Source organism: Strongylocentrotus purpuratus, unplaced genomic scaffold (genome assembly GCF_000002235.5).
Source record: "Strongylocentrotus purpuratus isolate Spur 01 unplaced genomic scaffold, Spur_5.0 spur5_scaffold_11, whole genome shotgun sequence".
In the NCBI taxonomy this organism is placed as follows: domain Eukaryota; kingdom Metazoa; phylum Echinodermata; class Echinoidea; order Camarodonta; family Strongylocentrotidae; genus Strongylocentrotus; species Strongylocentrotus purpuratus.
In genome coordinates, this window is record NW_022145596.1 from 5,497,562 (window position 1) to 5,524,755 (window position 27,194).

Genomic DNA, 27,194 nt, shown 5'->3' on the forward strand with positions numbered 1-27,194 from the left:
CATTGATAGGATAACAATACACACAAAATATATGAAATAGTTTTAATACCGACAGTACGGTTGAGACATGTATATAGTATGTATAGCTTTTGTTGTATCATTTTGCATTTTTTAATTTCTTTCTACTCTGGATTCGTGTATATCTCTTATTGATTTCCAACGTGTCCGAGGTTTTTTAAATTTAATAATTCGGCTCACACAAGTGAATGTATGTAGCACTATGTGAATCAAATTGTTCAGAAACATCTATAAAAATATCAGATTTAAACAAGAGATGTAGCGTGTATCCAAATGTGAGTTTTTTAATATACTAAAATAAATTTGTCCAACATAAAGGAAAAGATAAGAAAGAACGGTAAAGACGAGAGAAAAAGTAAACTAAATAGAGCTTCATATTATCAATCAATTTTAATCATAAGTCTATTAAAGAAAACAAATGTACATCAATTCCATGGCGGTGGAGAATTGTGGGCAGGTGATGTAGCTAAGCGTTTTGAAGAAAATATGAGCATTATTCTGTAAAATTTGATTTTACATCATTTCATTTACCATGTTCACTTGTGTGTATATTACTAAAATACGCCAAAACTAGCATTCACAATTTATGTATACATGATTGCATTTTACATTCTATGTACATAGATTTCATTACCGATTTTTGTTTGCGCATATCTTATAGAAATCAGTTGGGTTTAAACCTATGTTTGAACCTTTTTCAGAAGTAGGAATGGAAGATTAACTTGAAATTGGAGCTCTTATATTATTACGATAATACCAGATCTTAAAATACTCACTTAAAATACAAAATGTACAGACCTATACGCACTAAATATCTATCGAAACATTAATATAAAGCACGAATCAAATGCTAATATAACAGGTGTCCATGTATGAAATGTTAAATCATTCACTGCGTGCTTTTATCAACAATGGATGGTAAATAATGATTATTTTAATCTACAAACTGGAGGTGTCGTGGTGGATAAAGTGGACACATTGTCGGACTGTGGATCATAATGGTTCGAGTCCCGCTGCGGCGCTGATGTCATATGGCAAGACATTGATCTTCATTTGCCACTCTCCACCCAGGTATATAATACCGGTAGGAAGGAATTCCTTGAATACTGTGAACATTGTAGACGGTAGCCTAACAGAGCCGAGGTAATATTGGAGCGCCTTGAGCACCTTGCGAGGTGATTGTGCGCTATATAAGTGTCTAATGTTATCATATTGTTATGATTATTATTATTATCATTATACATTGTAATGGTATACGATGTCACTCAAACCATGCATAAAATAATGGATGATTATATATTTTTGAAATAATAATTGACAAATAAAATGATTTTAATTTACATTATGGAGTGTTATTCACTCACAAGACAAGACATCATTAGATCTGTAAATATTTACAGCGAAATTGCAAAGTAATATAATAAACGTATACCACATACATACATATGTATTTCGTATTATTTTGCTCTCCGTGTTATGAAGTAAACAACAGTGCCTGAGATACGATTTTACGAACGTGACATGTGAGAAGTTACTGAGTATTCGTTATGCGGTGGACTGAAGTGTGATTTGAACAAGAAATCATGGTTGATATTACATGCAAATTACCAAATAAACATACAAATATATATCTGAGGAATTAGCATTGAATCACTTGTTATTACCGGGTACAAAAAATATCTAAATTTTGAAAGAGGCTCCTACAGATAATTACTTATTTGTGTTCATTTTATCGGAGGAAGGAAGAAGGGAGGGAGAAAGAGAGAGAGAGAGAGAGAGAGAGAGAGCGAGAGAGAGAGAGAGAGAGAGAGGAGAGAGGTAGGGGAGAGAGAGAGAGAGAGAGAAAGAGAGAGGCAGGGGAGACGAACCGATCTCTGTTGGAGATGTGAGACAACATCCCATTTATTTAGCTCCTTCTATCTCACTATTTCCGACTCTTCACCTCGTTCTTTGGCTTTTTAAAATATCAACCCGTGATTGTTCATGCACAGAACACCTAACACACAGGCGAGTATGTGTATGTTTCCGTATTTTTTTTGAAACCCCCCCCCCCCCCTCTTGAGGTTTTTTTTTTTTTTTATTAAAAAAAAAAAAAAAAAAAAAAAAATGTCCTCTTACCCCCCACCCCCACCCCCCCCCCCCCCCAACTGAGCAACTTTTCGGCCGGCGCGATTTTCACATTTTCGGGAGCAAAATAATAAAGCGTTGCGAAATTTTGGGCCCGATTTTAACCCCCCCCCCCCCCCCCCTTGAAAAAATCCTGCGTACGCCACTGCTAACACATATTCCCCTTTAGTAAGGCATTCTTTGATACCATTTTTTCATTGTTTACTCTTCAAACGCCTATCCAAAATGAAGAATACACAACATTGCATTCCACCGTATAGTTACACAATCCGTAGTAATGGAAGGGAATCCCCTGCACATGAACAAATGAATATTCTGGTTTACTTCCGAATTTGGGCCCACGGCTTGTGTGCGAACATAAAGCTTTTTCACTATTTGTAAGGGTAAAATAAATATAAAGAACATACGAAGATGCACCGTGATTGTTGTCATTTATGCACTGGATTACACAGGTATTATTGTTGCTCATAAAGTTTGAATAAATTTCTCTCACACATTTCCAAAAGAACAGATTGTGACGTTATGATTTGTTATTAAAATATCAAGTTTATATCTTCTCAGGGCCCCTCTTATGAAGAGTTGCAGTCCTCCAATCAATCGCAAGTCTCTAGTCTTCTTTCTCGTATGTACATAGTTGCGATGCTACATTAATCTCAAATAAGTTGTGATTAGTATCAACTCTTTATCAGACGAGGCCCAGAACTCTAATGATCAACTGTTATTGATTAATAAAGCTCCGGCTGAGAACATAAACGAATTATCTATCAACTACAAATCATATTATCGCAATCATTTCATGGAAAGTGGTAATAAAACTGAATTCCGACTTTATGGGCAAAAGTGAAAATCAGTGGTGAATACATGAGAATGGGGAATCTCCACCCCCCTCCCCCAGGTATTGGACCACCCGATTAAATGCGTATTCGTCAATATGGAAACAATAATCTTCCAAACTGCTTGTAAGTGTCGGCTTGCATGGTGATGTAGATATACAGTAGGCTTGCGGGTGCACCATGTGAGAGAGAGGGAGGATTGAGGAGTCCTGCAAAGGACTCTCGGTAATCTTTCTTGAGGGTTTGTAGTCCTGAATGAGGACTGTTGGTATAGTCTTGAAAAACCCTCAAGAAAGATTACCGAGAGTCCTTTTCAGGACTCCTCAATCCTCCCTCTCTCTCTTACATGGTGCACCCGCAAGCCTACTAAATAATCTTCCATTTAAAAAGATAATGTGACCTTGATCTGTAGACTTGCCCAGGAAACGACGACTGTCGGGATTTGTTGCAATATTTGTTTTCAAAGTGAAAAATGTTAGGGGTTAATTAAGTATTTGTCTTTCATAAGTTAAGAAAAAAATGAAACGAAAGTGATATAACTGTTATAAAATATGAGTCATTAGATTTCTACATACATATCCTTAATAGTATACTGCAAATACCGAGAAATACGAAGAAAATTTTCTGTGATTCATGTAGTTTCAAGATGATAATAACTTAATAAATTCATAAAACTTAGACAAATTGCTCATAACATTTACACGTAATTTCGTACCGAGTTCATAGCGTAAAAGGCTCTATTGGTATTTCGAAATGGCATTATGCACACTAAGTCCAGAATAACATAGGCAGCAAATAATTAAGAAAACAAAACACTTAGAGACAATTTCATCCAAAAAATAAAACTGAGTTGATTAGATTTGATCTATTGCATTCACTTTTTTTTATCCCCCCCCCCCCACAAAAAAGGGCGTTAACATTCAAAAGACAAAAGCTTGAAACTGTCTGATGTTTCATTTTAATTATGTGTTATCAAAATGAACGGCAGATACTTTTTTTTAAAGGTTTGAATAGTATCCATTTACCTTTAAAGTCAAATATTTACTACAATACAATTTAAAGTCCAACACATGACTGTTATCAATATAGTTATCAAGTCTGGAGTCCAGGTTCCCTAAACAAAGTTTATTCGTTGCTGATTATTACCTTTCACGATCTTTGTTTTCATTGAAGTATTAAAGCCAGATCTTAACGATTTTCGCTTATCTTACTATATATCCCCAAGAGTTTTCCCCAAATTAAAGATATGAAATAACGATAGAAACGGGTGGAAGTTATACAAGATCGAAAGCCAAGATAACAACGAGCAAAGGACAAATATAATGAACATTGAACAGTAAACAGCAAATTCATGACCCCCCCCCCCCGGGTCTTGGACCGCCCAATTAAATGTGTATTGGTGAACATGGAAACACTAATCTTCCATATAAAAAGATAATGTGACCTTGATCTTTAGATGGTAGACTTGCCCAGGAAACAACATCTGTCGCAATTTTTTTAAATACCCGTTTCCAAAAGGAAAAAATGTATTTTTCTTTCATAAGTTAAGAAAAACATGAAACGAAAGTGAAATAATTGTTATAATATATGAGTCATTAGATTTCGACATACATATTCGTAAAAGTATATCTGCAAATACCGAGAATTAAGAAGAAATATTTCTGTGGTTCTTGTAGTTTCAAGATGACAATGACTTTATAAATTCATAAAATTTAGACAAATTGCACATTACATTTACACGTAGTTTCGTACCGAGGTCACAGCATAGCTCTATTGGTAATTCGAAAAGGCATTATGCAAACCAAGTCCAGAATAACATTGATAGCAAATAATCAAGAAAACAAACACTTAGAGACAATTAAATAAATAAATAAATAAAACTTAGTTGATTTAGATTTGATCTAACATAGCATTTTTTTAATCTCCCCCCCCCCCCACAAAAAAGGGCGTTAACATTCAAAAGACAAAAGCTTAAAACTGTTTGATGTTTCATTTTAATTATGTGTTATCAAAATTAACAGAAGATACTTTTTTTAAAGGTTTGAAAAGTATTCATTTACTTTTAAAGTCAAATATTCATTACAATACAATTTAAAGTCCAACACGTTACTGTTATCAATATAGTTATGAAGTCTGGAGTCCAAGTTCCCTAAACAAAGTTTATTCGCTGCTGATTATTACCTTTCACGATCCTTGTTTTCATTCAAATATCAAAGCCAGACCTTAACGATATTCGCTTATCTTACTACTTATCCTCAAAAGTTTCCCCAAAATCAAAGATATAAAATAACAACAAGTACACGGTTAGAACAATACCTCGCAAACCATTGCATTATAGGATGAATAGATATATGCAGTGGATCGATGTATACCATAAGCTAACGAGGAGAGCCTTAATAATATACAGAAGCTTTATTTCTTTTGGTGATCTCAGGCATTAGTTGACGGTTTTTTATCTTTTGTTATCATATTTGATACCTTACTTCGTTTTCTTGTCTTTGTGTTACCCTTATACTCATGTATGTTCCTTGAAATGAAATAAAATAAAATAAAAGCTGAATTTTGGACGATTGGCAGGCGCTTCTTGTCATGTTTGATTACCTTAAATCTTTATCCTGTCGGATCCTGCTTATGATAAACATTAATTACAAATTTTTCAGTATTAAAGTCATTACCTTCACCCTCAACCCATCATCATCATCATCACCATCACCACCACCTTCATCACCATTATCATTATAATCATCATTTATCATCATCACCAACAACGACATTAACAACAACATTATCATCACAATCAAATTATCAGTTCTCTCTCTCGACATGCTCAATATATACAGTATGAGAGGAAATGCACTCTTCAGTGAGTCATATATCACGGATCACTTCGTTATGGAGTGGAAATCCATGCTAAAAAAAGTAGAATCCATTCTCAAAAGAATAACTCAAGCAAATACTTAAGAGCGAATTCCAATATAATTTGAAGTGGATTCAACTCCAAAAGGAAGTGAGCCCTAGAAGGACTCCTGAAAAGAATGAATGTCCATTCCTCTGCATTAAGAGAAATAAAAACGTATGAGTCATTTGATATTTTGATACACAAAGGATTCAGCGACATGTGATGTATCAATCCGAAAATACCAAATGACTAAAGGATTTCTTACGACTCAAACTGGTTCTAGTTCTTTGTTCACGCCAAAATACGATACCCAAACAAATTACTCGATGACGTCATTTTATCACCATCGTCCAAACTTGTAAACACCACCCATTTGTATAGGTACTTAAAATAAGCCTACACACAGAATATGCCTATAATGAGTCACACTTGTACACAAATTACCAATTTGAGTTTAATCGTTTTTTTATTTGAATTAGGAAAATAAATTAACATTTTTGAAATACCAAAACTGTAAAAAACACAGTCATTAAAACAGTTCTCGATAAAATTCAAGAAAATTCGAAACAATCTCCATGCTATAAACAATCGACCATTATTGCGGCTTATCGTGATACATAAAAATTATAAATTGGCTAGGATTATAGTAATATTACGAGATATTCTGCTATAAAATATAGGGACATTCCAGTGATATTGTATTGAGTATTACATCACAGAGCCAAATGTTTCTTTCGTTTTTGGTAGAGTTTTATAGAAGATAAATACAACATGTGCTATATAATCTCCTTTCTTCATAACACACGTGTGTAATGCTGAATAATGCGTACATGTGCATTGAAGTTTCCCACGTTCGTATTCGATCATTAAAAAAAACTGTTATATAAACGAACAGGCCTACGTGAACAAACATCTTAATAATGTTTACTGTAAATCATGCGAGATGATCAACCTTTGCCACGTTGCAACTGCCACGTTTTAAATTTGGCAGGAACGATGAGATATCCTAAAACAACTGATAAGCGATGCGCGTTTTGAAAAGTCAATCATGCCATTTGGAACGGTTAAAAATTGAAAAATAAAAAGCAAATGTGAAGACTGATTGGCGAGTCTAGCAAACAACCGCAAACTTGGAATATTATTGCTTTGTTTTAAAATTCATCTGATTGTTTTAAAATTCGGTTAACGAACCTTCGACAACAAGTCAAAGTCTATACATACAAGTCATACTACATGTATACTGTATATTAAAAGACGAATTGACAAACTGCAAACTGACAAATAATTATTTACATTGAAAACTCAGAAAGGCACGCGCATCGTGATACGAGTCCATGTATACACTATACGCGTGCGAAGACCTTACATAATAATATACAATATAGGTAATCAATCCTGACATTATAAAAAAATACATATTTCTATTAAAGTTGTTATAGTCCGAGTCGTAGTTACATGAAGAACCATTCTTCTCCTCCCGTAGTTTACGTTGGTTTAGTAATGTTGTAAGATCAGATATAAAGACTAATATTAAAATATAAGGGTTCTAAATTTAAGATTATGGCAAATTTTCCAACGTTTTCTGCTCTGTTTTGAGTTTGATCCATCGTACTTTCAATTCCAATTATTATCTGATGCGTATAGATTAAAAAGCCCATTGCATTGAGATGAATATGTTGTTCTAAATGGAATTCAAGAAAAAACATCAATAAATATGGTACACCCAATGATTATTACCAGTAATATCCAAATATAATCATAACTGCAATATCAAAAAATACGATGATATGCTGATGCCTACTGTCTGTTGCATTATTAAAATGTGGTCACTCTTATTATAACGCAGCTGCTTAGATGGAAATATTGGTAGAAGAATTAGTGGTAGTTGTAATTATGGGAATAGTAGTAGTAGTAGTAGTAGTAGTAGTAGTAGTAGTAGTAGTAGTATTGGTGGTGGTGGTAATATTTATAGTACTGTAGAATTATAAACATAAAAACGATCTTCCACATTGAAGGCAACATCTTTATGATGAGTCAGTATCAATAGAATATTCCCCTTATAATGTCCTGGAAGATATGTTGCCCTACGATTGCATTTACCCCATTTGTTTCTGAAAACTCACATACACCTGTACATGTATTTGAAAGTGGCTAAAGCCATCATGCCTAGATGGCAAAATAACGACACCACAGCAAAAATAATCTCTTCATGTATTCATACGGTATTTCAGTCTCAAGTGTCGCGTCAAGGGCTGCCGTGCCAGTCGCTGACGCAGTCATGCGTCAGGAAACATGCGTCAGGAAACTGGCGCCTCGAGTGCAACGGTTATTAGGGAGTAGGACGGGAGAGATATGTTTCTGTTCCTTGCAATAACGTTTGCTCAGTGTCCACTCGGATCTTTCGTCACACCCTCTAACCCATGTCGTATAGGGAGTTCGATAGAAAATATATCTGTTTCTTGTAATAAAGTTTATTTAGTGTCTGCTTGAATCTTTCGTGACGCACTCAAACACATGTCATGAGTTTCCTCGACTGCGGCGGTGTGTCTTGGATCAGGTGCTCTGTCAACGACGACGGCATCATGTCCTGGTACGACCACGCATTCGATGGCGGTTTCGAGCTGATTGCCTTAACCTTTTGTCCATGCAAGTTTTTACCTCTGCTCATCCAACAGTAACACGATAAAACCGTTATCACGATTGAGATCAGCATGACAATGATGACGATGACGATTAGGAGAACGACGTCCGTCGAAGTCAACGAGTGATAGTAAGGAATTATGGACTCCTGTTTATAAGATTTGGGAATACTTGATGGGTCAAAGTCATGCTTCGTAGTATCAATATATACCCTCGATGCTTGGTCCTTACTATCGTATGCATTTGTTGAAGTAAATTGTACCCCGGACTTTGCTGATGTCTCAATTTTTGAAGGATCGAATACTTTGTCGGGTCTCATAGGTCTAGCTTCAAACAGAGGAGGGGCTTCGGTACTTCGGAAAAGAGGAATAGTTGACGGGACCACGTCGACATAGGCTTCATCTGTGGAGAAACAAAGCAACAAACAAAATGTTATAAATGTGTTGCTTCATGTTATTATCATGAAGATAGTTTTTTCCCATTGGGGATGAGGTAATACTAATGTACAAGGATACAAGTGCCTCGTTCATATCATGGTAATATATTCATATCTTCATTTCCAAGGAGTACATGGCTTTTAAGGAAAATTGTCAGCCTGATTATGATCTGTGTGGGTTTTAGTGCCATTTCCCCAGTTCTTCACCTACCGTTGTTATTCTGGGTTTCCGGTGCCCTTTCCGGTGTCGGTTGTCTCCTATCACTCATCTCTGCACGTTGCGCTGTTCTGTCTGCGGAAGAGGTATGTACCGTTCGGCCTCTATGTCGTCTGGCCGCGGCAGCGCTGCGGTGCCGATCTGCGGTTACAACCCGCGAATGCACAACGCCGACCGCATCGGCACCAGGTAGCGGTGAGCACTGGTGGTCAATGTGGAGCCCCTGTCGCTGGCAGTCGACTACGCGGGCTGTTCGGGCGTAGAGGCGGTCGGGGAAGCAATATGAGCATCGTTGGCAGGAAAGCGTTGTAGGATCGAAGTACTCGCCTGTTGGATTTGAAACAAAATCAGTTAATGTAACAACCAAACAACAACCTTTTTCTGATGGATGGCTTGCATTGGCTTTCCCTAATTTGCCATGTCTGCATGGCTTTATACGTTATACTAGTATCAAGCTTTTAAAATTGTGTAGGGCTTTGGAGGTTGGAAACCGTATGATCAGCAATGGCAAGAATAAATGATAAGATTTCAAAAAATGTCAAGAAATCCCGGCGACATATAAAAGAAAAAGTATAACCAGGGGGTTGGAATTCTCTGGTATAACTTGAATTCCTTTCCTATTTACCGGCGGGTGTTTGTAATTTCTCATTTCATAACTTCGCAAATCACTATAGGCTATCATAATGAACTAAACGGTTTACTCATTTCTGCTATTTTGAGTAATAAATAGAATTAAGCGAGCAATAACAGTAACTATGTCTATACATTTTAATATCTGTCCAAATGGGCTCATGACGTGAGTCATCCATTACAACATAATGATGATGACATAATTATATACAGCCCTGATATTCGAGTGGCATTGAGACGAGTTATCATCAGGCGTGGTTATCATCCCATTTATCCGCCAGGCACACACAACATCGAGAACGATACACAAGTGCTACCCACCCGTGTCCATGAACTTCTGAAATGGACCCAAATGGCGTATCGCACCTTTTCTGAAATGAACCTAATGGCGTATGTATCGCACATTTTCCGAAATGGACCCTAAAAGGCGTATCACACAATTTAAAGTTAAACACCTCTAAATTGTTATAATTGGCTTTGAAAACATTGACGCAAATTGCTCAAGGTACTATTTCACTGAATACTAACCCTAACCCTATACCAATAAAAGATCAAAGTGTTTTAATCTAAAAGATACAACTACCGAAACGAAACATATGAACCTGAAAACGTCGACCACGCCGTATAGCTGTAAAAGACACCATTTCGATGCTTGGACGCGGGTGCGAAGCCAGTCATGTTGGGAGTGCCCCCCCCCCCCCCCAGACACAACACCAACTATGGTCAGTTTGGCGGTGTGATTGACTGAGGTGTAATACAAGGTACTGTGAAGTAAATTAAACTACTTACCAAACGGGCAATGTTCCATACATACAGTATCTGATATGGGACTACACTCTTTCACCATGCCTACACTCTGGCAAGTTTGACAAGGTTTGCAGCTGGCCGTTGCACTTACTGTAGTTGAAAATGTGCCTGTTGAAAGATAAGTAAGATATTTGATGTAAAGAGGATTTAGGCCAATGTATAAGATTACCATATAGAGTATTTGTATATTTTATACGTACATATTATTTATCACAAGAAAATAGTGAAATGGGTATCACCCCCTCCCCATTGAAAGCGGAGAACTGCTTTAGAAGGATGAAAGGTGTGAAGGAATGGTGGGACGGGAGAATGAAAGCATTGAAAAGCGGGGGGGGGGGGTTCAGAATGACATAACCCCCTTACCGCCCCCTGCTCTGTCGATTCACTCCCTCGCAGTGCCCCCTCCCCACCCCTCCTCATAACATTACACTTCCACTTATAACACTGTCACGATTTGCTCGAATTCACATAGGCCTAGTTCAAGCCTGAGGTTTAGTACGGATTTTCATCTGTGATCAATTAAACTACTCCGCATTTAATGACGATTGATTAAAACGTTTCCAAAAGCAGTAATTACCCATATCACAGAGTCCACAGACGGTGTTTTTAGTGGGCGAGCAGGGCTGAACTACCCCGTAGCCTGGCGGACAGGAGTCACATACTCGACATGACGAGATACCGTTCCCCTCATCATTGAGGACGGCGTAGTGATTCAGCGGGCAAGACGTGATGGGCTGCAAAGACAAACATGGATATTAGACATTAAAATTAAAAAAAAAAACAATAAAGGGAGATACAAAATACAATAAAAAAGAAGCGGTAGGAGAAAGGGCAGAAAAACAAGGCATATATTCAGTGACCGACATAAATGCACAAGATACAATATATCCCCCTCCTTTAAAAACATGCCCTATTATGTATGGGTTTTTCCCGAATTGTGCCCCACTTTTCCAAAAATCCTTGATCTCTCCCTGGGCTCACTGGCTTAAATAGAATTTAAAAAGAAGGGCACAAAAGGCTTTTAGCAGGATACATCAAGTGAATTTGGGATAGATCCACATTAAGGACCTCGAGCATTCCGAACACGGTAAGAACGCACGAACCCCCCCCCCCCCCACCCACACACACATACAATGACCACCACCCCCGCCACCACAGTCTCCGCCAAATGGCAAACCCATGCATAACCAGAGCGAGTGCCAGGATCCGCTATTGAAAGAGTAAGATGAGAAGAGAAGGATGCGGAAAGAGTGGAATATCCCGTTTCAAAGAAGCAGGAAGTTAGAGATTAATGAGGAGATCGAGCAAGTGAAAGAATGAAGAAGAACAACAACGCATATATAATAAAGAGGACACTAAAAAACGAACATCACAATGGGGAATATTGATGAAGACAGACAGAATGACTAAGGATCGAGAAACAAAGAAGTCGAGATGCACATGACTCGGAGTGACTCATACCCACGCAAATACACGAGTGCTATTACACAGCGATTACCGTGTGCATGCACAGTCATGATAGGGCGAGCCATGGTTAAATCAATTTACAAAATGTTTTAAGAATTTGTATTCACATCTCTACAACAATCGTTGCAATTGACCCCGAAGCTCGTCACTTGTCAGATAAAGCATAAAGCAATAGGCCTACAATATATGCAAATTTCGTTCTGATAGCTGACAAATAATGGCTTGTAACGTGTTAGTGAATACTACCAGGCACGGCTGGGGAGCGGGTTCGATAAATTTGAATGCATTTGTGAACACCTATTCAAGCATGATTCAGTTATTTCAGCGAGTCTAAAATGGTATAGATCTATGTACTTTTTTCATTTAAAGACCATCTGATTAATAAAAAGTTTAAAAAATCATGACGACGGCGAATAGAACATGAAGTATAACAATCCATGACATCTAATTTGATTACCTTTAATAATTGCAAGTGTCAACTGTGATAAAGCTTAGCAACACGCTTGAGTTTGATATAAACAATCAATGATTAAAACAAAAGAACCAAAATTCCAGCTAATTAATGCTTACCACTTTCGCTGACAAAACCATCTCCACTGCAACGGATGTCAGGGCGGCCGCGGCGATATACCAGACTTGAATTCTCATTTTTGCTATATACTATTTCACGTCAAAACGAAACAAGAGAAACTGTAGACACTCGCGATACGTTTACTCTGCATGTAGCTCGTAACGATTGTGAGACAACTCGACAGCATTTACCTTTATATATCTCTGGAATAGTAACGACAAAGGAATGCATGTACACTGTTCTACATGCCTGGTGCAAACTGCAAAGTGCCCTTTGTCCCCGTGTATTTTGAATGTAAACACGCACGCGCCCGTGCTACACGCATTGCGTCATCTTTCTCATGGGGGGTTTCCCCGAATTTTTGGATTTTCGCTCTGCGTGCATAACACACGGAGTGTTATTGTACTCGTGATTCCAACCGCGACGTCAAACCCCGGCGAGCTATTTATAGAATTATTTCGCAATAGCCTCCGATTCGGATTTTTCCTCTTCTACCTGTTAAACAAATACCAATGAAGGTAATTGATTAATGAAATACAAAGCGATGAAGGCGTCATCTGTTCTCTCATAGGGGATGGAGAGGAGTGGAAAATTGCAACAGCGGGTACAATTTCATGAAAGTCCCGAAATATCAGGGCGTTGCGCGATACCTGAGGAAAAGTTGGAAATTTCTAAGGGTTGGGGTGATGATGAAACACTTTCCATGACTAGGTCTAATCATGAACCCACAACATGAACCCACAACATGAACCTACTACAAAAGCTCATGATATAATGAAGGATTTTAGGCAATACATTATGAGGTGTGGAATGATTGTGACAAGCATAGCTAATGGATCATCTAGAATCATATACACGATGATCAACATCTAACCTTCACATTATAAACTAGGCCGCAAGGTAATGAATGATGAAATCAATAGGCACACCCAAACACAGTCACTTCATTAAATGTGAAGCTTTCTCTCTTGTATATTGCACAATGCTCTTCATTTTGTCCACATCAGTGATAATCTGCATATAAGCAAAGAAAATAAAGGATTTTAATAGTAAGGAAAAAAATGTAATTATTATGTTCGAATTAGTAACAAGTTTATCATTGTCATCTATATGTGTTGGGCGAGCGCACCACAAAGTAACATGTGCTTAGTTGTATATAACAGAGAACTGTAGCGCAGAATCATGTGATCGGTGGGGGGGGGGGGGGGGGGGGTAAAATTATTTTTGTTATATAAAGTGTTTTTTTTTTTTTACCAGACATGATCTTACGAGTATATACGTGAAGAAACATGAACCACATGTATAGGCACGATCGAGTGCCAAGGACGGAAGGAAGCAAGTCAAAGGGCAAACATTTTGTAATGCTGAGGGAGGATGAGTCAGCAAGGGAAAGTGAACATTTCCAGATTTTTCGAGAGATTGCAGAAAGAGGAAATGTGGAAGAGGAAAAGAGGTGACCTGTTGATCTGGGGAACCGTGTGGAGTCACATGGATACACTGCGTGGGGTTAGGGATATGTTTAGGTTTTTGACCCCCAAGTTTCCTGGATGACCCTTTTTAAGCGGATGAACAGCGAAGGGGGGGGGGGGGCTGCCCCTCTTGCGCGTAGGCTACTCCCCTTAGACTTTGAATGAGCTAGAAAGCGAAAGCCATTCATTTTTCCAGGGTGTGTATATACATGTTGTACTAGTCACTAATACATGTTTATGTTTTCATGAGGGTGGGAACATCCTGGAGGAAAGGACAGAGACTCATAGAATTATATGAAATGAATAAAATCACATGACCTGAAACCGTCAAAAATGATAGCCAGGCCAATGAGAAAATAAGCAAGTTTAAAGTTACTATCAAACATCTTCACATGAAGATATGAGATATTTCATTCCTCATGTCTTGTTCTTCCTAAGCTTAATGCAAAGTGAGTGAAGGAGCCTTTGATATCATTTTTGTCTGAATCAGGGCCTTGGAATTCAAATGTCAAATGATGGATATGAGATGTTTAGGCCTATATAGTGTGGTACGAAATTAAGGGATAGAAAATGCACTGCGCGTGTTTAAACAAAAAACAGAATATGACAATATTTGAGGTACATAAATGTTACTTGGAACACATATATAATGTAGGTATCCATGGTTGGAAAGATGGGTGACAAGGTTGCATAAGATGGGGCTTGTAAGAGGGAGGTAGAGAGGGAGGTGGAGAGGGAGAGAGAGAGAGAGAGAGAGAGAGAGAGACAGTGAGGGAGAGACATGGGGAGATCAGACACAGATGGAGAGGTAAACAAAAACGATTTCATTGGGAATTGAGGTGGGAGTTAAATAAGGAAATGGGCTGGATTATAATCATAAAAAACAATCTCTACAGGAAGAGTATGGTGAGACCAAGCACCTTGGTGAGAAATACCTGTACCTCCCACTATTATTCATACATTAATATTGAGTAAGATCAATGTTTACATACAATGTAGTACATAAGGTCTACTCAATATCCGTCCTCTAATATCAGGGTCTTTAATGGGTGGTGTCATGCGTGTCAAACCACTGGCCGATGAAACACCCTATTGCAAAACACATTAATAATGTTAATATTCGCGTGTCATAAACAGGACTAGAGGAGTAGAGAAGGAACGAAATGAGAGAGAGAGAGAGAGAGAGAGAGAACACTTGAAGCACAGCCATGACGGACATGGGGAGAGGGAGAGAAAGGGAAGGAGAGAGGGGAGAGACAGGGGGGGTAGTGAGCAGATTTTTTTTTTTTTTTGTCCTCGAAATTTTTTCAATTTGCACCCCCCCCCCCTTGAGCGCCAGGGGGGGGGGGGGGGCCCAACCCCCCAAAAAGTAAAAATCACGTGATTTTACATGATTTTTTTCTCAAGGGGGGGGGGGGCCGGCCCCCCGGGCCCCCCCCCCCCCCCTGGATCCGCCACTGGATGGATGGATGGATAAGTGGATTTAGATTATTTTCTTTCTTCAAGCATTCAGACTATTCCTTGTCGTGATTAAAGTAAATTAGAATTCTGTGTCAAAGTTTCCTTGTTATTACTTGCCCGGATCATGTTGCACTCTTTCAGGTCAATGCTTTTTGTTAAATATATCTTTCAATATCTTGTTCAGTTTTATTGTTATGATAAATTTTAATAATAATAAGGGAACCATTCTCGTAGTGCACGTTTTTAAATCAAACCTGTAAAGATAAAACAAGTTGCTTTTTAATTGCCATGTTTGCACGGTCTATCTGTTTCGATGGTTTTGGGAAAATCCAAATCCGTAATATTCACAAGAATAAATGAGTGAACGCTTCAGTATAGCAAAACAGGACTTTAACATTATGTGGTATTCTATCTGAAACCATACTTCAAATGCACGTCATCTTTTGCGGTTACAAGTTTTGATATGATGCCAAAGTAATCTGACATTAATTTCTAAGGATCGAGACAAGACTAGATGATTGCATAAATTGCATAAAATAAAATAAAATATCCAAAAATAATGAAAACAGTGCATGTTGATGAGTGGATAGAATAATTCTCTTGTACTAACGATAATTTAAATAATAAACAAGTTATCATCCCCTCATGCACTCTTTCACATGGTATGCATTTCAAACACCATTCTCGACGTTTTCCTAGAGACTAATTCACCATAGTGATAGATAAGTTTATATAAAAACAAACAAACATACCAAAATATCACAATATCCTGCGTACTTTAAGCCACATAATTCATGGTAAAAAACAACAACAACAAACAAACAGAAAAAACCCGAAGCTATACGAATGACACATTCAATAGGTAATACTAATACACTCAGTTGTGATATAACTTTACACATGTAATGGTCAACAGGTTCCATCGTAATTTTGTTTAAAACATCAAGAAGAGGTTCTATATGAACGTAACAAAATTGATAATTTCATTGTTTGACTAAATATGTGTTGTATAGACCTGTTCACAATAAAATTATTCAAATGTTCCGCATGACTCTACTAAAATGATTTAAGCTTGTCGGAGGCCTGACACAACAAGAATACATTTAATGAGTTTTCAAACACAATAACTCTGGACAAATGAATGCAACACTTCGTTTATAGTTTGGTCGTGCTGTAGAAATGTCCATGAATTTCAACGGACATACATCAAACATAAACTTTATATGTAGGCTATAATGATAATTTAATGAATTAAACGAGCATACAACGTTAGAATTATTAGTCATTAGTCAATATATCAATGACTCAGCCTAGATACACTTATCTCATGCATAATGCTTGATATAATTATGATTAAATGCTTTTGTACACTATTTCGTCATTATCAGTGGTATATTTTCATATCTAAATGGAGATTACAGGATAAAATGAATATCAAAAATAATATAAGACAATTGTCAAATTGTGCCTCGCCTACCTGTGACAAAATATTGACTAAAATTTCTCAAAGAGCATTCCTGACCCAACTTTGGTTGCACTTTATTTGTGACAAGAAAGTCATGCATGTAAACTTTAACAAATGACCTCAAATGACCTATGACCTTATCATGTGACCCCCGACAGCACCATTTTAAAATGCATCGGTGACCCAAATTTACTCACAATACAATCAACAGTTGCAAATTAGTTATTTGTCACAAGAGAGTCTTACTTGTAAACTGTAATATATAACCTCAAACGAACTTTGACCTTAGCATGTGACCCTTGACAACATCAGTGTGGAGGTCCCCCGAATGCATATGTGACCCATGTTTGGTCACAATAGGACTGACAATTGCAAAGTTACTTGTCACAAGAGAATCTTGCAGGTAAACTGTAACATTTTTTAACATGCGACGGACGGACGACGTTCGGACCCCTTTGTCTCGCCTCAAACTAGCTTCAGTGGGTCAGACAACACATCATTTATATTGATAATTTATATTATTACCATGCAGTATTAAGCCCTTGATGCTGTTGTAAACAAAAACGTCAAAATATATATTAAGAAGATTGTCATCAAATTATCACTGAACTTTGATTTTCCCCCGGAAATCCCCTTCATGAGAACAACAAAAAGTTTGGCCTATATTAACCCCAGGTATTGTGCATTCATTCTTTACCAGTTCCGCATACAAATCTCTTTTTTCTTTTCATTCTAAAAATAAATTTTTCAGGCATGGGTGAACAGAGCACATAATACATCATACATGTAGAATGAGTCGACGAATTCCGTGGTATACACTCATACTTCTTTGTGTAGTAGTGAACCCCTACAGAGTTATATAATTCGTGCATTTACACAATAAGTTAATGTAAACTATACGTGGTATAGGTATTATGGACCCAGTTCGTTCAATTTCTATGCTCCGTTAAAAACAATATTCAAGAAATGAATACCTCTTACCTCACCTTTTTTTAACAACTCATTTTGAATTTCAGGATCCAAGTTATTTCGATATGCAGGTATACAGGTGCAACAAGAATTGATACATTTAGAAGGGGGATATGCTTCATTATCGAAAAGGTGACCGCGAAACAAGCTATAGTCAAAATATGAACTCGAATCTTTTGGGGTAATTTGGAAGCCGGATTTACAGAGATTTATTTCCTTTGACCGATTGTACAAGTATGTTTGCATGAAGGAATCATGGTACAAAAATCCTGTAACCGGTTTATTGTCATAGTTTTTGTGTGTAAATAACTCCTTGAAATAAACGAACTGTTGAGAGAAGATTAGGACATAAAAGAAGTAAATCGCATCAAATTGCATAAATAGACAATAAGAAAAAAAAACGATTCCAAGTGCGATTTGGAATATAAACAAGGTAAGGAAAAAAATTGACCTCAAAATATTAGAATTGACAAACTGAAAAGAAAAAATTAGATAGACATTGATGGCAAAGCATAAAAAGAACACGCACAAAAGTATCTCAATAAGGCCTAAAAAAAAAGATGTTTTATTGCCCTGTGCGACCGACCCAAAAATCTTGAAATCTACGGTCTGCCTCTTAAGTGCTGGGGGCCCCAAATTCGCCAAAAATTTCACTTAAATTGTGTCACGATGTAAAAGAGGGTGTCATTTAAGACACACTTCTGCAAAGAATTCTCCTCCAAAATATGTGTTTGAAGACAAATATTGATAAAAGAATACGTAATTTGGGTTTTCTGTTGTACGCAGAAAGCATAAAATGTTGTATTCTTTCATCAATATTCGGCTTCGAACACATTCGTTTTGAAAATCCGTGCAGAAATGTGTTTTAAATGACATCCTCTTTCATATTATGATACAATTTACATGTAAGTGACATTTCGCCATCAATTTTGTTGGGATCCCAACACTTAAGTAGATCATAAAAACCAAGCGTTAATTTTTTGGGATAAAAAGTATCTTGCCTTCATCTAGCTGGCATGAATGAAGCAATAATTAACTAGTAATTCCAGCAATTAAAATAATACGAGGACGGGCTCATTCCATTTTCTCGCTATCTCTCTCTCTCTCTCTCTCTCTCTCTCTCTCTCTCTCCTCTCTACTAATCTCTTCCAACACTCGTCTATCGAAAGAATGTGCCACTCCAAATTAGTTTCGAACTGATACATCCTCGTTTCGATTAGAACAAAGAGCGATAGCCATTTATATGTTATTAACACTTAATAAAACCATTCATCAATCTAGGAAATACCAACTCACAGTGACAATGGCGGAATAAATTCCTATGTCATATGCTGCATGCATGACAGATATTCATATTTCCCCTCTGAAGATATGGGTATATACCACAAAATTGATAAATCAGTATACTCAGAGCATGATGCAGTGTAAAAACTTTTCATAAATACAATCGCAAGGGGACATTCCAGTGCAATCTTCGAGACCGACAGTGTTGGAGACCGACGGCTTGGGAGACCGACAATTATGGACACGCTAAAAAATTGTCAGAAGGCTCGTGAGACCGACACGTTAGTCTCGTGAAACCTCAGTTTTAAATCAATTTTAAAAGACCCCCAATTGCCTGAGAAAGGGGGGGGGCGTAGTGCTAAAAACTTCGATATTGTATTGTAGCAGCACGTACAGTGACCTGGTACATTTTCGCATATCACATTCTATTGAAGATTGCATGATATTGAAGTATTGAAACATGATTGATAACGTGTTCGTGCATAGAAAACGCCGGGAAATAAGCATCGGGCAGGTTATTTTTCTATTTAGTGATATGTTCAGATAAAACATGGAAACAAAACATATCCCACGTGTCATGACTTGCCAGAAGCAGGAAAATGTGATTTCCCTACCAGAAGCATGCTAACAAAGATACATGCATTCAGACATGTCCGTGACGACAGACAAACAATTAGATGAGGGCGCCATGGATAAAAAAATCAGTACACAAATTGATGAAAGGCCGTTTATGAAGGAAACCGAATCAATATAACTGTGGAAGATTTGATCATGGAAGTAGGTCCGTGATTTGATCTATATATAGAGATAGCCACATGGATATTGCTGTCACAATAAAAGCAGGATTTGAGAACGGTTTCTTTCCTGAACATGTAAACTTAGAATGACTACATTTTTTATGTCAATTAAATCACGTAATTATGATATTTAATGGAAGCACAAGATTTGTCACTCTGTAGAATAAACAATAATTATATATTCCAATTTCTCGATCGTGCACGCGCCTCTTTTAAATTTAAGACGTTCTGTAACCAGATTACTTTTTTGCTCTTCATGAGCCACCCATCCCCCACCTCAAAAAAGAAAAGAAGAATAAAGGAATGGACAAAGAAAGGAAACAAAATCAAATAAAACACAACATTACAAAACGAAACGAATACAAAGAATAACAAACCTACAAGGTAATTAAATGTATACATGAAGAGAAAACTGAGAAACATGGATAGAACATCATTGCAGCTTTCTTTCGAATAGGCCGTATGAAGGTTATCCACACAAGCGCAAGCCATCATGGAAAAAAGGGATTTTCAGAGACCGAACAACTAGGTTGATGGCCAATAACTGTTCTTCTGTTTAGTAAATTAATTGATCATCCCAAGGGATCTAGGACAATTACCAGCAGGACAAATCCCCCCCCCCCGAGGACAATTACCCCCGAATAAATATTATTCCTTTGTTAAAACCAACTTATTTTCAGGGTGGACTTCCCCTTTAATGAACAGGGGGTAATTTTCGGGGGGGGGGTGACCTCGGGGATGGGGGAGGGGGTTATTGTCCTACAGGGGGTAGTTTCCGGGGGTGATTTTCATTGGGGGGAGCAGGTGATTGTTCAGGGGTAATTGTCCTGATACGCATCCCAAGGATTGATTCCCATATATATATATATATATATATATATATATATATATATATATATATATATATATATATATAATTCAATACAGTGGCGTAACGTGCAATTTTATGGGGTGGGGCACTAGCTGATCTTTATCGGTTCTTACAACGAATTTGCGACGGACCTGACAGAGTCTAGCAAAGTCTTGCAGGGAAGGGAATGGGGGTTGTGGGGGGGGGGGGGCGTTGCCATGATGAGAGATGTCGATGTTTCCTTCTCACATCACCCTCTCTCTCTCTTCCCCATAGGGAGGTGGGAAGGGGGGGGGGGGGTAATTAAGAGGCATGCCCATTATCAGCGGCATATTCTCTTAAATTAGAAACTAATCACTTTCCTTTCCCTTGAACTCTTCCTTCCTTCCGTCATTTATCACTGTTCAATGTGAGAGTTATCTCTACATTTATTTCAGGTCAGACAAGTAAACCCTTATTCCATGTATATGTTGCCTTTATCACGCCATCAATCCAAGAATAGGACACATGGCGCCCCGATTGGCGCCCCGATTGGCGTCCATCCATTTCTCATGTTTTTATAGCGATATGCCGCTTGGCCAAGAGATATCAACACGAAATATTATGCATGTCTATATTATTTAATATGTTCCATGTTTGTATTAAATTGCATAATAAAGGAACCCCGTGGAAGGTTAAATATATAATTAAAAGTAGGATAAGTAGGTGATCAGTATCACAATGCGTGTACAGTCTTAGTTTCTAATTGGGTAATCATTATGCATATTCAGGCCATTTAGGCTAGGTAACTCTTTAACAGCGTAGGCGACATCGACCAAAGGTGCGTTAAACCATGTTTACACACAACTAAACAAGCAGAAGGAACAAAGGTCAAATCAACAACGTAATATTGGGATAGTACAAATCTACAGAAAATGTTGTGATCACGCCTACCTAACCCATCAAACTTGCCAAGTTGTAAGTCTAACTTCAAAGTGACCATATCATTAATGTCCAACATGGCGTTACCGGTCAGAAACTCTCGTCTCGTTCTGGTGCTTACCACTATCTTACTGCAGTTCATAAGCTCAAACGTTCACGCCTATCCAGACGGGGCGCCAAAGGAGGCCTGCGCCGACGCTGCCCCGCAACACCACACGACGGATGGGGAAATCATCGAGCCGCACGAAGGACCTAGTCCCTATTCATTCACTGTAGATTCAAAGGAATATAAAATCGGTCACAAAATTACAGGTGAGTCCGGAAGATAATTCACTCCCTATTCTTCATAAATTATCTAATAAGTCGATTGGTAGCCTATAATATAGGTCACAGTCGAAAAGCTTTCCCGTGTTGGTAGGCTTATTTAACATGAATTTTAAATTAATTTGGGAAAGAGAAACATATTAATTATTAAAAGATAAAGATTATTGAAAAGTATAAGATAAAGCAAGCACCCATCGTTTAACTTTAAAACTTCAAAAGCAACATCCACCAAAATATGCATGTAGTACTAGTATAGGTATAAAATATATTTCGATTAGCTAAACATGCAGACACGCAGACACAAAATCAATGCTTATAATATATTTCTTCAAAATGTACATTCATATAAGTACATTATATGTATTTATAAAGTATAGGTCTGTATATACATGTACATACCTTTCTTTAAATGTACTTTTTTAAAGGGGGTATTTGGAGAGAAAAAAAATATCTAAGGGTGGAGTTCACACCAGAAGACCTTATTAACTTCACAGGATCAAATGAATGATAACATTTAATTTCCTTACATGAACTTTTACTGCTCGGTACTCGAGATTGCCTCCCATTGAAATGCTCCTTCCTACAAGATAATTCATAATCTACATAAAATCTATCGACTCTTCGAGATTGCCCGGCGCGAGGACACCTTCATTATCAATGGCACTGGCGTAATGATGGGGGGGGGGGGGGGGGGGGGGGGGGATAAAATAATTCAAACGGGGCTTACTTCTAATTCGATACTAGTGATTTACAAATTTTGCTGAAATGACATGATTTTGCGTTTTTTTTCTTCTGCCACACCCCCCCCCCCCCCCCAAAAAAAGAGAAGTTTTTCTCATTACGCCACTGATCAATGGCACATGTTTTCTATGTTTTTTTTTTCCAGAGTCCATGCAGACATGACGAATGACGATAGTCTTATAGTATATTTTTGTCATTTGTCATTTATGTAGATAATTTGTAACGAGCTATTATGACGATTGTCAATTTTGTCAACATTATTAAGAACAGAAAGGTTTTGAATGGAGGTAGTTGTTAGAATACGAAAAAAAGAAGCTCTTTTTATATTACGCTGCTGCCTGCCGCGGTCCTCGCTATGGTCTATAGACGGGGCTATAGACGGCCTTTGTTGAGTTTGAATGAGATGCCCACTCAGTCTGGAAGATGTTTGACATTATACGCACTTACAATCAAATAATCTGTCATTACATAACCGTTGCATTGTACAGAGTCAATAGCGGGTCGCTTTATCTGAAAATCAGACTAGCGGCAGTATTTGTGTCGTAATATCGCGAAGTCATACCAAGGAGTTTTAAGAGATGGAGTCATGTCTAGCTCACTCCCTTTGTACTATGTCCGATGCCGCCAGGAGAAAATATGTCAGGCATGTGCTTAATTGGATCTTTATGCAGATACGTAGACAAAAGATATCTGCCTAGCTGCAAACTAACGGGCCACTTTTAAAGGGAAATATGCTTTTGTAATGATAATTACTCTTCGCTACCATAATACGAGCAGTACACAGTGCTTACCTTTACAGGAGGCAAACGAAAGGAAATGGAGCAAAATTTTCTGAAATATTAATCAAAATTACTCGACTGGGCATGGGTGGGCACTAATCTGACTAATCTAACATCATAAAGAACTGTATTTGAACAAATTCACTTTTTATTTTCGTGATCCGGAAGTAATCGGAAAAGTGTCAAATTGCAGGTTTAAGATTTGTAAAATATTACTTTTTTTCACCAATTAAAACTGCTATTATATAATGTAAGCCACTTTCTTAACGCAATTAGGCTTTTGTATGTTGGTGCAATGATGTTGGTGGCTTCGTACCTCGGACATCAAAGGTAACAGCACACCTGTATAGATTCTATTATGCAACCTTAGCAAAATGGGAGCTGCTTGAAATTATTTGTTGCCAGTTGGGACTTCAGATCTAAAAAAACTCCTTGGTCATACCAATAGGTACACGTAATATGCCTACCGGGGGTTGGGGAGGGGGGGGAGTATCCGTTATGGAATAGTGAACTCTCGAAAATATATCTTCAAGTTTGAAGAAGAAAAAAAACTCGTATGAGGGACACTTACACGTTTTTCTTTTCATACTCGATGCGTTCTTATAGAATGCCAGATTGGATATGGCAGGGATGGGCACATAGCCCCTCTGCCCCCTGGATCTGTCATCGGGTGTCGGGGCTGTTTGTCCGGAACGAAGTTGTCCTATATAGAGTGTATTGTCCTGAAGGAAGTCGAGGAATAAGCTTAAGAATCTATGATCGACCCTTCGGACAATTTTAATGAACATGGTGCAGTCTTCGTTTCAGAACCCAACTCATTCAACCCTACATCTCGTTGGCAACCTCACTTTTTGTTATGATATAATTTGCCCATTTTTTTGTTGATGTTTTGTTTCTTAAGCTCTATTGTATTTTGTTTTTATAGCGTTATTACTTTTCGTCGAGTATTATGCGATGTGTCCAGTTTCTATCCATCATATCTCTATTTTTGTTTTGTCTTCATTTAATTTAATCGATAGTCCTAATATGTCAGAATTGTATTTCAATAAACTTGTTGAATTTGAAATCCATTACTTATTATATAGTATATTGGTAAAGCGCTTAGAGACATTTGTAATAAGCGCTATATAAAAATTAAATATTATTATTATTATTATTATGAACATTGTCTAGTTGTACCCCTTGGTTCGCCGTGCGTGAATATCATAATAAATCTTTACCGAAATTAACATTTTTTTCCTTTCTCAATTCTCCTGGCTTTACAGTTACTATCGAAGGAAGTCAAGCATATGGCGGGTTCCTGATCCAGGCCCGATCCGTTGGAGGCCAGGAGCCCGTTGGGCACTTCTCGTCCCTACCGGATAACGCTCAGCTTCGTGGATGCATGACAGAGGATGATGGTGTCACCCACACCAGCCCAGACGACAAGCTACCGGGCATCATGTTTATGTGGCACACCAAGAAGGATGTAGGCACAATCGAGTTCTTGTAAGTGTTGCCATCTTATGGCCATCAAGTTTTTTTTTTTTTTTTTTTTTTTTTGGGGGGGGGGGGGGTTGTCATAAGGCTTAAGAAACACGAAAAATCTGAACTGCTGCAGATCATATTTTTCAAAAGTACTTCCGAGATCCGAGAATCATTGTTCAAAATGATGGATGAGAAAGTTTGTTTGTATAGCCGACATTTCTCTTGCTCTTCGTATACAAGTCATGTATTATATGCGCATTGTTCGTTCTTCTTGGTTTAAGATTTCTCAATAGTTTCCTTGTCTAAAAGTTTATCCGATTCTTCTTATTTCCATTTCATAATCCTTATTCAGTCTCATTCCTCTTCTCTGAAGATTAACGTCGCCTTAAAGGTCTTCCTCGATGGAAGATTATCATCCTACCTTTGAAGTTTCTCATCCTATTGTTTGTCCCCTTTTTGTATCTCTCTTCTCAATTTCTAACTTTTTTTTCTTGAGAATGTTCTATATTTCAGTGGTTTTTATATTCTATTTTAACATTCATCAGTTGTATTGCTTTCTATCCTTCACTTGGGAGTTATAATGTGTGATTCCTAATTATTTTCTCGGATTTTAAGAACTTTTGTATTATGTCTTACAATATCATTCCTAACAGCGGTACTGTGGCGCAAGATCATGATGTCTTCTGGACAGAAATCAAATCAAGCGAGATTCAACATAAAACAGGTGAGAAATATATTCCCTCCAAAGATCTAAATGAATCAACTTTGGGTACCTAGCGATGCTTGGGTAATAGTAAATGTTTGGTCCTCAGGAAAAGAGTCCAACTGTTTATACTGTTAAGGCTACACTTGGTAAACAAACACTGCAATTATTTATTATTAGTAGTATAGGATGTATTATTGTTATGCAAATTTTTTTTATTTTTTTTATTTAGTGTAAAAGAAGAGACCAGCAGATCAGCCTAAGAGGGTCACTGTACAATGTAAGACTCAGGTTACCAGTAAAACAAGATTTTCAATAATGAACGTGAAATATGAAATCATAAATAGTCTCAAACCTCCTTGTTATTGTAATATTTATTATTATTAAGTATTTAAGGCTAAAATTAAGTTGATATTATTGTTTTGTGTTTTGTTGTTGCTGTTATTATTATTATTATCATCAACATCATCATCTCCATGCAGTCCGTATATGAAATAATTCCATTTTATTTACATCTTTTCAATTTGTTCGCTTATAGAGTCTAAAATTCGTCATCTCAAGTTCGACGCCATGGAAGATGAATTCCACCATCTGGAGGACAAGGCGACGTCGGCATGGAAAACCCTGCTAAGAAATAGAACCATGGCTTTAGAAGACCTCTATCGAAAACATCGGCAGCTACATAATTAGAATGACTAGGACGATTGTATTATATTATCACAGGCGAATATGCACAAATATATATAAAAAGGGGCAAAGAAAAAGGATAATGTTGTAGCGCAAACGTTGTGCGTCATAAGTATTTAAAAATTATATTTACGTGGCTATCCAACACTACTCGTATGTTTCACCATTTCCATTATCAAGCAAGTAGTGTAATGGGCAGTATGAGAGAGAAAATGGCTTACGGGTAATATGAAGGGGAAAAAAAATCCTTTTTGAAATCATAGTAAATTATGAAGAGCATTTGCCTTTGAATTAAAAGCAAGATCTACGCTTTTAACACAAGGATGGTTTTCGATAGCTTCCATACGAACGATTACTCCTTGTATTATTGCTGATCCATAAGAGCTTCCCGCAATACTGGCATAACTTTAGATCCGTTAGATTTCGTAATCACGGCTGTCAAGAATAAAGCTGTCCTCAATGGGAGCGTCTCCATCTGGAAAATACGTGAAAAGGTTTTTTATTTGCTTTCGATTGGGATGAAAGGGGGTGATTTTGTTTTTCTTGTTCCTTCCCCCCGTCAAGTAGAATGATATATTTTAAACATCACTGGACAGCATTCCAACAGGCCTAAAAGTGTAAAAAGTGTCTAT

At 37.5% G+C, this 27,194-nt stretch overlaps 2 protein-coding genes across 2 annotated transcripts; one reads left to right on the forward strand and one right to left on the reverse strand.

Moving 5' to 3' along the window:
- Positions 1 to 7,837: 7,837 nt before the first annotated feature.
- Positions 7,838 to 12,867, reverse strand: LOC575008. The gene is made up of 5 exons (XM_775427.5): positions 12,645 to 12,867; positions 11,185 to 11,341; positions 10,590 to 10,715; positions 9,165 to 9,497; positions 7,838 to 8,919 (listed from the first exon to the last, which is right to left on the reverse strand). The coding sequence occupies exons 1-5, from the start codon at positions 12,720 to 12,722 to the stop codon at positions 8,384 to 8,386; spliced, it is 1,230 nt and encodes a 409-aa protein (XP_780520.2). The 5' UTR covers positions 12,723 to 12,867; the 3' UTR covers positions 7,838 to 8,383.
- Positions 12,868 to 21,782: 8,915 nt separating this feature from the next.
- LOC115918489 (putative defense protein 3) lies at positions 21,783 to 26,797 on the forward strand. The gene is made up of 4 exons (XM_030980458.1): positions 21,783 to 22,173; positions 24,971 to 25,193; positions 25,826 to 25,896; positions 26,414 to 26,797. The coding sequence occupies exons 1-4, from the start codon at positions 21,930 to 21,932 to the stop codon at positions 26,563 to 26,565; spliced, it is 690 nt and encodes a 229-aa protein (XP_030836318.1). The 5' UTR covers positions 21,783 to 21,929; the 3' UTR covers positions 26,566 to 26,797.
- Positions 26,798 to 27,194: the final 397 nt, after the last annotated feature.